The 15620-nt window shown below is 48.7% G+C and overlaps 1 protein-coding gene across 1 annotated transcript in view; it reads left to right on the top strand.

Annotated features, from left to right (window-relative positions):
• The first annotated feature begins 9963 nt into the window (after positions 1 to 9963).
• LOC149861631 (IgGFc-binding protein-like) overlaps positions 9964 to 15620 on the top strand; it is a 63026-nt gene continuing 57369 nt past the window's right edge. The window contains exons 1-2 of the mRNA XM_090052288.1: positions 9964 to 10095; positions 13348 to 13404. Coding sequence (XP_089908414.1) covers positions 10083 to 10095; positions 13348 to 13404 — 70 coding nt within the window. The 5' untranslated portion in view covers positions 9964 to 10082. The remainder of the gene's footprint in view (positions 10096 to 13347; positions 13405 to 15620) is intronic.

Raw genomic sequence — 15620 nt, 5'->3', positions numbered from 1 at the left:
GGCCTGTAACTGGGCTCTACCAATGATTCTGCTGAAAATTAGGTAACCCACAAGTTTCTGGCTAGAGCTGGGATTCTCAAGCAGAGGCATGGGTCACCCTGGAGCACCTTGAGATCCCTTGAATGGTGCCATGGGGTGCTAGGCACTGTTAGCACTGGTTGGTGGGAAGACACGAGTCATGAGATAAACCCAAGAGATTTCCAAGATGAATTCAGAGGATTAAAAACACTTAGACCTGATGTGGCCTTCCTAAGATCTTTGCAACAGAAGAATTGCACTAGTATTTTTCTGTAGTTAAAAAATGAGTGAAAATTTAGAGCTGGCATTTTCCAAGGGGTCTAACAAGGGGTGCTTTGAGACTAACAAAGTTGACAGCCATGGGGATAGAGGCTCTTGTTGCTCTGCAAAGTTCAACCTGATTGGCACATTGTAGCTTAGGAAGGAGTTTGACTGGAGGGACATAATTAGCTGTGTTAGCATGAAGTTAAGTGGAAGGTAGGGTAGATTTGCACCTGATAGGCCAACTAAATTAGACCTTGTGGCAGCAAAGATCATGCTGCGAGCTCCAAGTATAGTTTCAGGCTTGGGGAAAAGGGCCTCGCAGACCCCAAGGATGTCCGGAGAGTTTGCTCCACGCATAAGTACTTACCTTGTCAGGAGTGAGAGGTGAAGGCATGAGACTCACTGGAACCACAGATGTTGCAATTTATCAGTTCCTTTTGGCTCCAGTTGCCTGGGCGCTCAATGAATGATGTCTGAAAAATGAATCTAGCAACAGCTGTAGGAGGGGAGGAGAGACATGGAGACAGGAGAAGTTATTGCAGGAGCAGGTCCTTCGGCTATGCCCCGGCAGGGGCAAATGAGAAGAGTAGGAAATTCTTTCCTTTTGAGGCTTGGAGGAGTCTCTTTACTCACCTGAGTGCAGGGATGAGAAGAAGATGGGCCAGCGTTCTGAGGCATACAATCCAGACTGTTTGAGAGTACCTACAGGAACAGAGAAGATGACTAACAATGAGTGGTAGCATTTCAGGGCCCTTGACTGGGGAGAATCCCAAGACCAGGTACCCTGCTGCCAACCTGAGGATATTTCTTGAATCTAAAATGGACATACCGTGGCGGTGGGTAGTTAAGTTGTGCTAGTTCTAGAACATGGACTATGTTAAGATAGAGAGCTAGCAGTTAGCCCTTGTGGATAGAATCAGGGTCGAGTTTGCAGACCAGTTTTCATTGCTTGCCTGGGACCGAAAGGTAGGTTCAGATTGTGTGAGGAACAGCAGTTAGCCCAGGGTCACCAATAGTTCAGGCCAGCAAGCCTCCCTTTTTACTTATCTTTACATCAAAGTCAGGCAGGTGAGATAGGGTGGATGAGCTGTTGAAGATTAGACTGAAGACTGAACCCTTCTGACCCTAGCATCTATGAACCTATAAATACCTGCTGGAACCCAACTAGCACCTAGTTCCACCAGAACAGTAAGCGAACAGATCCCATAATACTCATTTGTTTACAGAGCTATAGACAGCCAAAGCTTGGGTGAGCTGGAGATCACTTCATCAGCTCACTTCATAACTTCATGAGGAATTTGACTTTCCATCAGATTGGTACAGACTGGAGCAGGGAAGTTGCCTTCTTCTGTGAGCATGGGATCCCTGGCATGTGTTAGAACTGGCTTTTTCGTGATGTTGCAATGAACCATAGGATTGTAGAAAAGCAGGGCTGGAAGGGACCTCCAGAGGTCATAGAGTCAATAGTCATAGTGTCATAGAGAAGTGGGGCTGGAAGAGACCTCCAGAATGTCACATAGAGTCCTAGTTGTAGAATCATAGAGAAGTAGGGCTCAAAGGGACCTCCAGAGGTTGTAGAGTTATAGTTGGAGAGTCATAGAGAAGTGGGGCTGGAAGGGATCTCCAGAGGTTATAGAGTCCTAGATGTAGTCATAGAAAAGTAGGGCTGGAAGGGACCTCCTGAAGTTGTAGAGTTATAGTTGCAGAGTCAGAGAGAAGTGGGGCTGGAAGGGAACTCCAGAGGTCCCATCCAGTCCAACCCCCTTCCAGAGACAAGACCTATCTAAACCATCCCATACAAATCCATTGTGCAACCTGTCAGCAAAACTACAGTCAACTCTGACACAGCCACAATACATAACACCCAAACCTCCCCAGGTAAAGTAGGGGGGACTACAGTGGCCAATGGCATGCTGCTGCAAAGGTTTTTAATATACACTCAAGAGACCCCAGGTAGAGGCTATACCCCCACTACAGAGTGACAAGACATTGGCAAGGCCCCAGATTGACCTGGGGCAAGTTAAAGGGTGTTTTGGATACCCCCAAGCCTTGTGTATGGATGTAGTGTGTGAGGGGTGTTTCCAGAGCTTTGAAGAACAGGTTGCATGACCACTTAGCTAGAGCGTTTGAGAGAGGGCTGGACCACACAGATGATGTAGATGAGACCTTCCGAGAACCCAGCCAGCCAGCACAGAAAAAGTTACCCAGAGGTGGTGGAATCTCCACCCCTGGACGTGTTGAAGACTTGGATAGACAAAGCCTTGGCTGGGATGATCTGTTTGGAGCTTGTCCTGCTTTGAGGATGGTTGTGGACTTGATGTGACCTCCTGAAGTCCCTTTCAACTCTCATTTTCTATGATTCTATGACTTTTCTATTTTGGCCTCAAATTATAACAACTCAGAATATGAATGAAGCAGGAAGTGCTGGTATTGGTTATGATTGCAAACAATTGCTCCTTGGAGGGAGAAAGAATGGAATCACATAGAGGTTCTGGGTGGGATTGGCTCTGGGTTGTAACATTCAGAAAGGAAAGAATGTCTTGTGCTTTGTTTTATTGGACCCACTGTGTAGTTGGACAGCTGTTGGACAAACTTTGGGCATTATGCTTCCTTCCTCAGGTCTAGGAAAGAGGTAGACACAAGCTGAGCTAAATATAAAATCCCCTTGTCAGGTACAATCATCTTCTTCAACAGAGAGGATTTGGGGGAAGAGAAGTTACTAGAAATGGAATAGGATCTGGCCCTAGCCTTGAACCTAGGAGCATAGTTTAAGCTGGTGAACCAACCATCCCATCCTGCTACCCTAGAGCAGCTCTTCTAGGCTGGTCAAGGCTGGTATGAAGTCTCCAGGATGCCCTAATCCACCACCCACTCCTGGCCACTGGAGTGGCCAGCTGGGATCAGCTGACCCTCCACTTCCCCCATATAAACCTCTGACCATAAGTAGGGAGTGTCTAGGCATTAGGGCTCTACTTGGCTCATGATGCTTCTGCAGCTCCCTCTGGCTTGGTCTCCTCCTGGCTTCACTTGTTGGTAACCTTGCTCTCCATCTTCTCCTCACATGCTCTCATCAGAAATGTGCTTTTAGGCCCCACTCCCTGATGGACCAGCCCCTTGACTTGGTTTGTTCCCAGGCTCTGCTCCACCCTCCTGACTGTGGGCTGGCCCCAAAATCCCTGAGTGTCCCCAGACCTGGTTGCTCATATCTGCCTGGGACTTTATGAGGCATCCAGTTGAACAGGCAACTTAGTTTAGTGGTAGGGGAAGCCATTCAAGAAAGGAAGAATGAGTCATTACCTGTGAAAGTCATGGTGATTAGTAGCAGTACTCGTTAGCTTGTAATAAGCCATAAAGCCACAGTCTGCACCAAGTCCAGGCATTTTCTTCTTCAAGGGTGGTCATTTTAAGAGGAGAAGGGTTGTTCCCTCTATGAATACAGGGTCCTTTTAATTACCCTGGTCTCCTCGTAGCATGGGCAATACCCAAGGGCAATGAGTTCTGCAGGGGAACAGTGTTTTGAATCAGCTGATTTCCACTTTAATAACACCCCCTCCTTGTCCCAGATTGTGAAATATGGTTTCTGGCAGATTGTGCTGGGTGCGTGGGCTGTATCAACTGCAAGGGAAAAACAGGGCCTGTCCAGAGAGATGCAGAGGACACCGCAAGAAACACCATATCTTCTTGTGTACCACCCCCTGCCACCGCGTATCTGGCTGAACCGTCGTTTGAGGAAGGAAAAGGGATTTCTTCCAGAGTTATGGTTGCATACAGCAGAGACAGAGGTTGCTTAGAGGGTCTTTTACCTCATAACCCTGGTTAATAGGGAGACATGGGGGGCTTCCCTTCATACACACATTTATATATAATATGTGTGTATTTAAAACATGCACACTTGTGTGTATATTTTATGCACACATTTATATATAATATGTGTATGATATGTGTATATAAAACATATGCACATGTGTGTATATGTTTTCTATACACACATATGTAAATGTGGGTGTATAAAATGCGCAGAAGTGCGTATATGTTTTATATAGCTGGATTTTTGGTTGCAGCTGTGTTGGTCTAAGGACATAGGCAGGCAAGGTTCTTTGAGTATTGGACGTATTCAAGTCAGCCAGTCCGGATGATCTCCACCCTAGAGTTCTAAAGGAACTGGCCGAGGTCATTGCAGGACCCCTGGCATGGCTGTATGAGCACTCGTGGTGCTCTGGTGTGGTGCCGGAGGACTGGAAGAGGGCCAATGTGGTCCCCATCTTCAAAAAGGGGAAAAAGGAGGACCTGGGAAACTATAGGCCAGTTAGTCTTACCTCGATCCTAGGCAAGCTGTTCGAGAAAATTATGCTGGCACACATCCAGGAGGGGCCAGCAGGGTACTGCATGCTTAGGGGCAACCAACACGGGTTCATCAGTGGCAAGTCCTGTCAGACCAACCTGGTGGCCTTTTATGATCAGATTACCAAATCCTTAGACGCAGGGGTAGCAGTGGATATCGTCTTCCTGGACTTCCGGAAGGCTTTTGACACTGTCTCTCACCCTGTTCTCATTAAGAAACTGGGGGGCTGTGGTGTCGACGCCCACACGGTCAAATGTGTCGCCAACTGGCTAGAGGGCCGCACCCAGAGGGTGGGGGTGGATGGGTCCTTCTCAACCTGGAAGGATGTGGGCAGTGGGGTCCCCCAGGGCTCGGTCCTCGGTCCTCTGGCCCGCACTGTTCAACTTCCTCATCAGTGACTTGGACGAGGGGGTAAAAAGCCTGTTCAGATTTGCTGATGGCACTAAGATGTGGGGGGACGTGGGCACACTGGAAAGATGCAACAGGCTACAATCAGACCTAGATAGGTTGCAGGGGTGGGCGGATGAGAATAGGATGGGATTCAACACTGACAAGCGCAAGGTGATGCACCTGGGGAGGAACAACCAGCACCATACATACAGGTTAGGGAACTCCCCTCTTAACAGCACGGAGGTGGAAAGGGATCTGGGGGTCATCATTGACTCCAAGATGAACATGGGCCGGCAGTGTGGGGACACAGTCAGGAAGGCCAACTGCACCTTGTCCTGCATCCACAGATGCATCTCAAGGAGGTCCAAGGCGGTGATCCTCCCCCTCTGTGCGGCACTGGTCAGGGCACAGCTGGAGTACTGCGTCAAGTTCTGGGCACCGCACTTCAAGAGGGATGTGGACAACATGGAGAGGGGCCAGAGGAGGCCACTCACATGGTCAGGGGGCAGCAGGGCAGGCCCTACGAGGAGAGCCTATGGGGCCTGAACCTGTTCAGCCTCCACAAGAGAAGGCTGAGGGGAATCTAGTGGTCTGTTACCAACTACTCAGGGGGGGATCAGCAGGCATTGGGGAGTCCCTGTTCCCCCGAGCACCGCCAGGAGTGACCAGGAATAACAGTCACAAGCTGGCAGAGGGGAGATTTAGGCTAGATATCAGGAGGCACCACTTCACGGTCAGGGCAGCTAGGGTCTGAACCAACTTCCAAGAGAAGTGGTGCAGGCTCCTGCCCTGGGGTCTTTAAGAGGAGGCTGGATGAACACCTGCTGGGGTCGTTTGACCCCAGTACTCTTTCCTGCCATGGCAGGGGGTCGGACTCGGTGATCTACTCAGGTCCCTTCCGACCCTAGAAACTATGAAACTATGAGTATATGTGAAACCTTTAATAGACCAATTGAGTAGTTGGAAAAATGTTCTTAGCAGACTTTTGGGTTCAGTCCAAGGAATGAGAGAAGCTAAAAGTGAAGCTAAAAACAGATACAGAAGTGAAGGTCAAGGGTTCATAACAAGAGTGCCAAGGAGGGACACTGAGCAGAGCACACTGAACCATGAGATGCAGGAAACTGGGCAGGTCAGATCCAGTACAGGCCAGCTCTTATGTATAGCAGAAGTGAAAAGAATAAGTGACATTCATTGCCATTATCACTCCCATGATGCATCTCTTTTTGTCCCCCCACCGAAGTCCATGGGCAACGTCTGCTTATCCAGAGTCTGCTTATCCAACTTCTTCTCCAGCTACTCCAAGGGCACCCTCAAGTTCACCTGGTGTCAGCTGCAACTGGATGAACAGCTTGCATGGCCTGATACAGGCAGAAGCGCCAAGCCCCGAAGACTTGGTGTTAACAGGGAACACGTCCTTGCCTCAGCTAATCCCTTCTTAACCGGTGCTGGTCTCTCCACCCTTGGCTTGCGGCTTCTCTCTATGACTTGAGTGAAACCATGCATTGTGTAAACCCCGAGGAGAGATGCATTTGGAGTCTGGCCGCTCTCCAAGGGGAAAAGGTCTTTGTGGAGTTTGGCAGCCTTTGTACAAATAATTCTTGCTCAGGCTTGGTTTTCATAGCCTGCCTGCAGGGGGTTGTAAACTCACACTGCTAATATTGACTCAGTTGAGTCTTCCTCATTGGGAAAGTAAACAGGGGGTTGGCGTGGGGCCTAGTGGAGGCTTCTGGGAAAGAGGTGAAAGTGAGAGAGCTGGGTAGCCCTTGGGGAAGCCATTGCCACGAGATGAACACCCCACATCTCACTACCCCTTACCCCTCTTGCTCAGGGCAGAAGTTAACTCAACCCCAGCATTGACCGACATCCCATCAAGGCAGGGCAAATTGAGGCAAGCCAGAAGGCTCAGGGAAGTGTCCCAAGGGTTTTCCATGTACAGACATACCTGGGTTATGCTTTAAGCTGGCTTATTTCCAAAGACTGAATCTTTATGAGGTCACAAAACTCCCTTTGTTTGCATTGGCGGGAAGTGTGAGAACATTTCTGATGTTTTTCCCCATGTGCACTCATATCAGGGACCCCAAGAATGGAGAGAAAGAGAGCACACAGCACCCTGGTTGAGAATCACTGATCTGAATGCCCACCATCAAGTGGGCTGGCTGCTTCTCCTTAAAGGGACAGACTCCCCTGTTACAAGGAAACTACTTGCCCCATGCCAACATAAGGCAAGCAGAAGTCATGATATATCATGTCCACTGCTTTCCCTGCATGCACAGAGCCAGTCATCTCATCATGGAAGACCAACCTGATTGCCTTCTATGATGCCCCCTCTTGAAAGCACTGAGGCAGAAAGAGATCTTGAAGTCATTATTGACTCCAAGATGAACATGAGCTGCCAAAGCCAGCAAGGCCAGCCATACCTTGTCATGCATCCAAAGGTGCATCTCAAGTCAGTCCAGAGAGGTGATCATTCTCCTCTATGTGACACAGGTCAGGCCGCAGTTGGAGTACTGTGTCCAGTACTGGGTGCCGCACTTCAAAAGGGATGTGGGCAGCCTGGAGAGGGTCCAGAGGAGGCCACCTGCTTGGTGAGAGGGCAGCAGGACAGGCCCTACGAGGAGAGACTAAGGGATATGAACCTGTTCAGCCTCAGCAAGAGGAGGCTGAGGGGGGACCTGGCGGCTGCCTACAAACTCATCAGGGGAGATCAACAGCAAATAAGTACAACCCTTTTCTCCCCAGCACCACCTGGGGTGACAAGGAACAATGGTAATAAGCTGTTGGATAATAGGTTTAAGTTAGAGATCAGAAAGCAATATTTTACAGTTAGGGTGGCCAAAATCTGGAACCAACTTCCCAGAGAAGTGGTCCTCGCCCCTACCTTGGGCAAATTCAAGAGGAGGTTGGATGATCACCTGTCTGGGGTCTTGTGAACCCAGCATTCATTCCTGCCTGTGGCAGGGGGTCAGGCTAGATGATCTGTTCGGGACTCCCCTGGCCCTAGCTACTATGAAACTATGAAACAACTATGTGATGACTGGATCTCTGGGTTCAGAGAAAGCAGTGCATGTGACATACCTTGACTTTAGCAAAGCTTTGATACAGTCTCCCACAGCATTCTTGCAAGGAAGCTTAGGAGGTCTGGGTTGGATGAATGCACTTGAAGGTGGATAGAAAGCTGGCTGGATTGTCAGGCTCAACAGGTAGTGATCAAGGGCTCACTGTCTAGCTGGCAGCCGGTATCAAATGGAGTGTCCCAGGGGTCTGCTGTGTTCAATATCTTCATTAAACATCTGGAATATGGCAGAGTGCACCTTCAGCAAGTTCATGTATGACACCAAGCTGGGGGGAGTACTAGATATGCTGGAAGGTAGGGCTAGGAATCAGGGTGACCTAGACAAATTGGAGGATTGGGCCAAAAAACCTCATGATGTTCAGCAAGGAGAAGTGTAAAGTCCTTCGCTTAGGATGGAACAAAGGCTGGGGGATGATGGGCTGGGCAGCAGTTCTGCAGAAAAGGACCTGGGGCTGACAGTGGATAATAACTTGGATATGAGCCAGCAGTGTGCCCTTATTGCCATGAAGGCTAATGGCATCCTGGGCTGCTTTAGTAGGCGAGTTGCCAGGAGATCGAGGGAAGTGATTTTTCCCCTCTGTTTGGCACTGCTGAGGCCACATCTGGAGCCCTGTGTCCAGTTTGGGGCCCCCACTATGGAAAGGAGGTGGAGAAGTTGGAGAGAATCCAGTGGAGGGAACGGAAATGGTTCAGGGGCTGGGGCACAAGATTTGTGAACAGAGGCTGAGGGAACTGAGCTCATTGAGTCTGCAGAAGAGAAGACTGAAGGGCATTGAATAGCAGCCTTCAACTCCCAGCAGCAGCATTGCAAAGAAGATGGAGCTGGGCTGTTCTCAGTGGTGGTTGGTTAGAGAACAAGGAGCAACGGGCAGCAAGGAAAGTTGAGGTTGGATATTAGGAAGACCTTTCTCAGGAGGAGGGTAGGAAAGCACTGGAACAGGTTACCCAGAGAGGTGGTGGAGTCTCCATCCTTGGAGGTGTTTAAGACCCAGCTAGGCAAAACTTTGGCTGGGATGATGTAGTTGGGGCTGGTCCTGCTTTGAGCAGGGGGGTGGACTAGATGTGGCCACCTAAGGTCCTTTCCAAGCCTCATTTTCTATGATTCTATGTTGCTTCTTTTTGTCAAGTCCTAAATGGTAGAGCACAGTGAGCACCTCTACAAAGTGCACAATACTTTTTAAAGGACTCTTTCAAATGCAGCACATGCAGAACTATCTCCTCCTGGGTTATTTTTAGACAGCAAGTCTGAGGGTGGTGTGTGGAAGGAAGGAGCTCTTGCATCCAGATGTGTTTTCTTGGCCAGCTGTTTGCACCCAGAAGTGAGAACTTTCTTCCATGTGTGGCCCAACTCTGTGACTCCTGGGTTATTGAAGGCTGGGGCCCAGTCACAGCTGGGGCAGAGGGCAGCTTTTTCTTTCTGTAGATACCAGAGCACACAACCAGCGCAGAAGCACAGATAAACCTGGCCCCATTGTGAAATGGGGAAAATTTATGCTAAGATAACAGAGCATTTCTGGTAAATCCTTGGGTTTCCACATATCCACACACTCTGCCAGCTCTGGCTTAATAAACATGTCTCTGTCAAGGATTTTGATAAGAAACACCCCTCCTGTACAGCTGCAAGGAACTTCTTAACTATTGGCTCCCTGGGGAACACATATGCCCAGGGAATGATTTCCAATGGGGTCAATAAACTAGTTTGGTGGTTTCTGAACTCCTGATGGCTGGGATATTGCATAATATGACATATTCACACGCCCCTGGGAACAGCTGATTGCAGGGGGAGAGCTGGTGGGGTAAGCTAGTGAGTTGCTGCCTTCTCTCCCAGGTCTAGTTGGGTTTTGCAGACTGTACTCCCACCCTGGTACCTGGCACGCTTTTTTGAGAGATTCCCTGGTCTGTTCTGCAGAGCTGAAGTTTTGGCAATAGCTGGGGGTATAAAAAAGTCCAGAAGCAGAGCTGGGGAAGACATTTCTCCACTGCAAGTCGCCTACCATGGGGGTTGGAGGTAAGAGATGTCTCTTTGTTCTCCCGGCATTTCAGTAGCTGCTTAAATCAGGGGACTGTGGGATTAGGATGGGAGGAAAGTCTCAGCCCTCCACAATGAGCTACTGTACAGCCCCTTGACAAAGAGTTAAGGGAGAATTCTTCCTAGCCTCCGTTTAGGAGCAACTGGCAGTCCTTCAGAGCTCTCCTAGCCAAACCCTCTCGTGTCCTCAGATGCCAGAAAAGCTGCCAAAAATTTGCTGCTGTGTGTTGACACAGGCGGGTTAGCCCACGCTGGACTCCATGTCCCACCACCAAACTGGGTTTGTCAGCAGGAACGGCAGTCCTAAAGTCATGGGGTCGAGGCTGAGGAGCACAGATCTGGCCAGCTAAGAGATTTAATAGAAATACTGTATTTTCTTGCATACAATGTGGCCTGGAATATAATACACCCTTAGTGCATCTACATGTATGCATTTACTGCTCAGTAACTGAAATTACTGCCCAGTATGGGCAAACATCTACACGTGCATGCCTGCACTGAGCAGTAAATATGCTGATTTATGGTGACTTGAGGGTGAATTTGATATTTGTATCATGCAGGTATCAAATTTATGGCTGATTAGTTACTGTGCAGTAATGCATGTGTAGATGCCTTACTGCGCAGTAACATTGTATGTGTGGACTGACTTGGGAATAACTTTAGTCCCAGGTTAGTCCACACACAGCATTAATGTGCTTTGATGCCTGCATGTGTAGACAATGGCCTATTCCCACTTACTGTGCAGTAATATGCTGCGCAGTAAATTTAAGTTGGCATAAATGCACATGTAGACACAACCCCCTTGATCTTGAAAGGAAGATAGCTTGAGGGGCCAGAATAGGGGGGATCTTATATGGTGCCCCACTCTGGACCATTGATTGGCTGCTGTATTCACTCACTCCCAGCTTTGAACTGTCTCTACAACCTTTTCTCCAGGCTCCAAAAGAAGGGGCTGGGCCTTTCCTTCAAAACAACGAGGTGCTGCTTCCCCATTGACCAGACAGAAGAGGGAAGGATGGGTGAAATTTTGTCATTAGAGTGTTCAAATATGCCATATACTCTCACTCCATTAGCATCATGCCTGCTCCAGACCTATGAAAGGTCCCAAAACATGCATAGAAGGTACTGTGAAGGGGGCATATGTTGAGATGAATCAACCTTGAGGGGGTGAAAACACTTCCCAAGCCAATGAGAAGTACAGATAGGGCCAGCTTAAGTGATTTTCTAGAAAAATCACTTAAGCTGGCTCTATCTGTACTTCTCATTGGCTTGGGAAAATACAATATATGTATTTTCTCACATATAACACACCCCAGAATATAGCGTGCCCCTTTGTTTTGAAAGGCTGAACGAAGGGAAAGAAGATCTATCCCTGTGGTAACTGAGGAGCAGCAGTGTGGCAGCCAGGCCTGCTCATGGTTCTGCTCGATTGATTTCAGCTAGTAAGTGGTAGTATCTACTCTTACCATATTTCTTGCATATAGCATGCATTCCAATTTCCAACAGCTGTTTTTCTCAGGGAAAAGGACTGTACGTGACAGCACGTGGTATCCATGCTGTTCAGAGGCACTGAGCATTGGCTGCAGCCAAAGCTGGGGATGGTGACTGGGGCATGCCAATGCTCCTAGGGGAGTTGTAGACTCTGTCACTGTAGGGGTTAAGGAGAGGTTGGACAGCCATTGGTAGGGATGATCTAGGTATAGCTATGCTTATATTCTACCATGGGTATTTCCCAGACTTCTGGTCCTTGCCCTCCCGGTGATTGTCTTAAGGAGAGTTTAGATTATGGATTTGTACAGGATGCTTTGGACATGGCTGATCCTGCCTTAGGTAGGGGTTCAACTAGATGTGACCTCTGGAGCTCCCTTCCAACCCTGCTTCTCTGTGACTCTGCAACTTGGAGTCTGAGACTGCTGGAGGTCCCTTCCAGCTCCAGTTCTCTATGTCGAGGACTCTATGGCCTCTGGAAGTCCCTTTCAGTCTGACTTCTCTGATGTTTCTATCCCACACTTGCCACCTCTTCCACTCTGTCCTTCATTAACTGCCAAATTCATTACTTAGCAAAGCACTTAAGAACAAAATGCCCATGGGAACATGTTTAAAAAAATCCATAATATATGTGTGACTAATATTATCGTATTTTCCCACAAACAGTACACACCTTTTTTTCCAAAAAACAGCTGCTGGAAATTGTGGTGCATATTATATGGGAGAAATATGGTAAGAGTAATTTATGTCTTATCTGCATTAAGCACACCTTGCTGCTGCCTATTCCAAGGATAGATCTTTTTTCTCTTCATTTTGCCTTTGCAAAACTAAGCGCAGATCTCATTCCAGAAAACGTAGCCAATAAAATATGGTACATGATTGTTTCCTCTGACCTCTAACCCAACCCAGTTTCTATACAGCCTATATTTTTTTAAACACTGTATTACCACACATGTTTGTGGCCTAGATTTATGAAGAAAAAAAGCTAATCCCAGAAAAACAGAACCTGATACAAGTTAAATCTTAGCTCTGAAGAGAGGAATTAATCTATTTGAGCAGTGTTACTGGTAGAACAGTTAAGAATTCATTATAATTTTGGAACATGTATGAATTTCCAGGGTTTTTTTTTAACCAATTTTCAGAATATCCATGAGGTCTTCTGTTTCCCCCTCTAGTTCTCAGAGACTGTGTCTGCACAAGATGCTGACTGCACAGTTGTTACCGTGCGGTCATTTAGTATTTGCATAATGACTAAATGACTATTTAGTATTTGCATATTCCACATATAGTAGTTGTATAATGACTAAATGAGTGTTTAGTATTTGAATATTTCACATACAGTTTTTGCATAATGACTAAATGATTAAACGAATATGCAGTAACCAGCATTACTGCACAGTAGCATCTCTGCATGGCTTCCTGGTGATGCTGACTGCTCAGGAGATCATTATTACTGTGCAGTAGCTCATTACTACTGTGCAGTGGCGTCACATCCTGGTTCATGCCATACGATGCTACTGCGCAGTAGTAATGAGTGGCTGCATAATAGTAATTTGTTACTGCGTGGTAAGTGTCTCGTGTAGACACAGCCAGAGCATTGTAGTGATGAAAGATTCACTCACCTGCTGGGGAGAGATTCACTTATCCTGTCCGTAGAAATATCTGCTTCCTATAGGTAAATGTGGACAACACAATGGTGTGTTTTCTCACTAATTTCAGACATATTTGGCTTCTGGTTTTTAGGTATGGTGGATGCAAATACAGCCCTGCACCTGTGGACCTGGGTAGTCATGCTATGGTGTAAGTACTCGTTAAGATTGCAGACTTTTGGATGTCTCTACATGTGCAGGTAAAGGTACAATGTGATCTAATATGTGTTCTACGCAAGCTCCTGCAGCTGCGGGGGCCTCTCAGGTGAGGGTCTCCCAGTCATGGGGGTGTCCCATGCAGCCCCTGGGCTTGGGAATCACTGCACCCATGATTCCACCGGTTAACTAGGCCTTACATAAAAAAGTCCTTTCCCTTATTAGCTTTAAATCTGTCACCCACTCATTTTGGCAGGTGCCCCTAGTTCTAGTCTCCTGGGACCTGGTGAAGGTTCTTCTGCTTTCTTCATGGTTTCATAGTTGGTTGGGTCGGAAGGGACCTGAGCAGATCATCAAGTCCAACACCCTGCCGTGGGCGGGAATGAATGCTGGGGTCAAATGGCCCCAGCTAGATGATTACCTAGCCTCCATTTGAAGACCCCCAGGGTAGGAGCAAGCACCACTACTCTTGGAAGTTGGTTCCAGATCCTAGTCACCCTGACTGTGAAGTCGCGCCTCCTGATGTCTAGCTTGAACCTACTCTGAGTCAACTTGTGGCCGTTATTCCTAGTTAATCCTGGTAGTACTCAGGGGAACAGGGACTCTCCCATTCCCCGCAGGTCCCCCCTAGTAAGTTCATAGATAGCCACCAGATCCCCTCTCAGCCTTCTCTTGTGAAGGCTGAACAGGTTCAGGTCCTGTCGCCTCTCCTCATAGGGCCTGCCCTGTTGTCCCCTGATCATGCGAGTGTCCTCCTCTGGACCCTCTCCATGCTGTCCACATCCCTCCTGAAGTGCGGCGCCCAGAACTGGACGCAGGACTCCAGCTGCAGCCTGACAAGTGCTGCATAGAGGGGGAGGATCACCTCCTTGGACTTGCTCGAGATGCATCTGTGGATGCAAGACAAGGTGCGGTTGGCCTTCCTGACTGCCTCCCCACACTGCCGGCCCATGTTCATCTTGGAGTCAATGATGACCCCCAGATCCTTTTCCGTCTCCGTGCTGACAAGAGGGGAGTTCCCTAACCTGTATGTATGGTGCCGGTTGTTCCTCCCCAGCTGCATCACCTTGCACTTGTCTGTGTTGAAACCCATCCTATTCTCATCCACCCACCCCTGTAACCTGTCCAGGTCTGACTGTAGCCTGTTGCATCCTTCTTGTGTGCCCACGTCCCCCCACATCTTAGTGTCATCAGCAAATTTGAACAGGTGCTTTTTGCCCCCTCGTCCAAATCACTGATGAAGATGTTGAACAGTGCGGGCCCAAGGACAGAGCCCTGCGGGACCCCACTGCCCACGTCCCTCCAGGTTGAGAAGGACCCATCCACTACCACCCTCAGGGTGAGGCCCTCCAGCCAGTTGGCGACCCATTTGACTGTGTGGGCGTCTACACCACAGCCCCCAGTTCCTTAATGAGAACGGGGTGAGAGACAGTGTCGAAGGCCTTCCGAAAGTCCAGGAAGACGATGTCCACTGCTACCCCTGCATCTAATGATCTGGTAGCCTGATCATAGAAGGCCACCAGGGTGGTCTGACAGGACCTGCCACTGATGAACCCATGTTGGTTGCCCCTAAGCATGACCTACCCTCCTGGCCCCTCCTGGATGTGTGCCAGCATAATTTTCTCGAACAGCTTGCCTAGGATCGAGGTAAGACTAACTGGCCTATAGTTTCCCGGGTCCTCCTTCCTGCCTTTCTTGAAGATGGGGACCATGTTGGCCCTCTTCCAGTCCTCCAGTACCTCACCAGAGCACCACGAGTGCTCGTAAAGCCGTGCCAGGGGACTTGCAATGACCTCGGCCAGTTCCTTTAGAACTCTAGGGTGGAGATCATCTGGGCCGGCTGACTTGAATACGTCCAACCCCTCCAGAAGCTCCCTAACTAAATTCTCACTAACCCGTGGCCCAGGTGTGCCTCCCCTGGGGCCCAGCGGGGGGCCCAGCGGGGGGGTTGCCTGTTCTGGTCCCTACTTAGGAAGATGGAGGCAAAGAAATCATTAGACATTTTAGCTTTGCCGTCTGGTGTGACGACCAAGTTTCCCAAAGCGTCCTGCAAGGGCTCCACGTTACCCGGGACCTTCTTTTTACCCCCTATGTATTTAAAAAAGGACTGCTTATTGTCCTTAATCTGGGAAGCTAGCCCCAGTTCCATCTCTGCCTTGGCCTTCCTAACTACCCCCCTACATCCCCGAGCAACTGCAGAATAGCCCTCCC

Source organism: Crocodylus siamensis, chromosome 6, assembly GCF_052110815.1.
Source record: "Crocodylus siamensis isolate JL-2025a chromosome 6, ASM5211081v1, whole genome shotgun sequence".
NCBI lineage: Eukaryota > Metazoa > Chordata > Crocodylia > Crocodylidae > Crocodylus > Crocodylus siamensis.
Note: the sequence above shows the minus strand (reverse complement) of the source record. Positions and strands in the feature narration are given on the sequence as shown.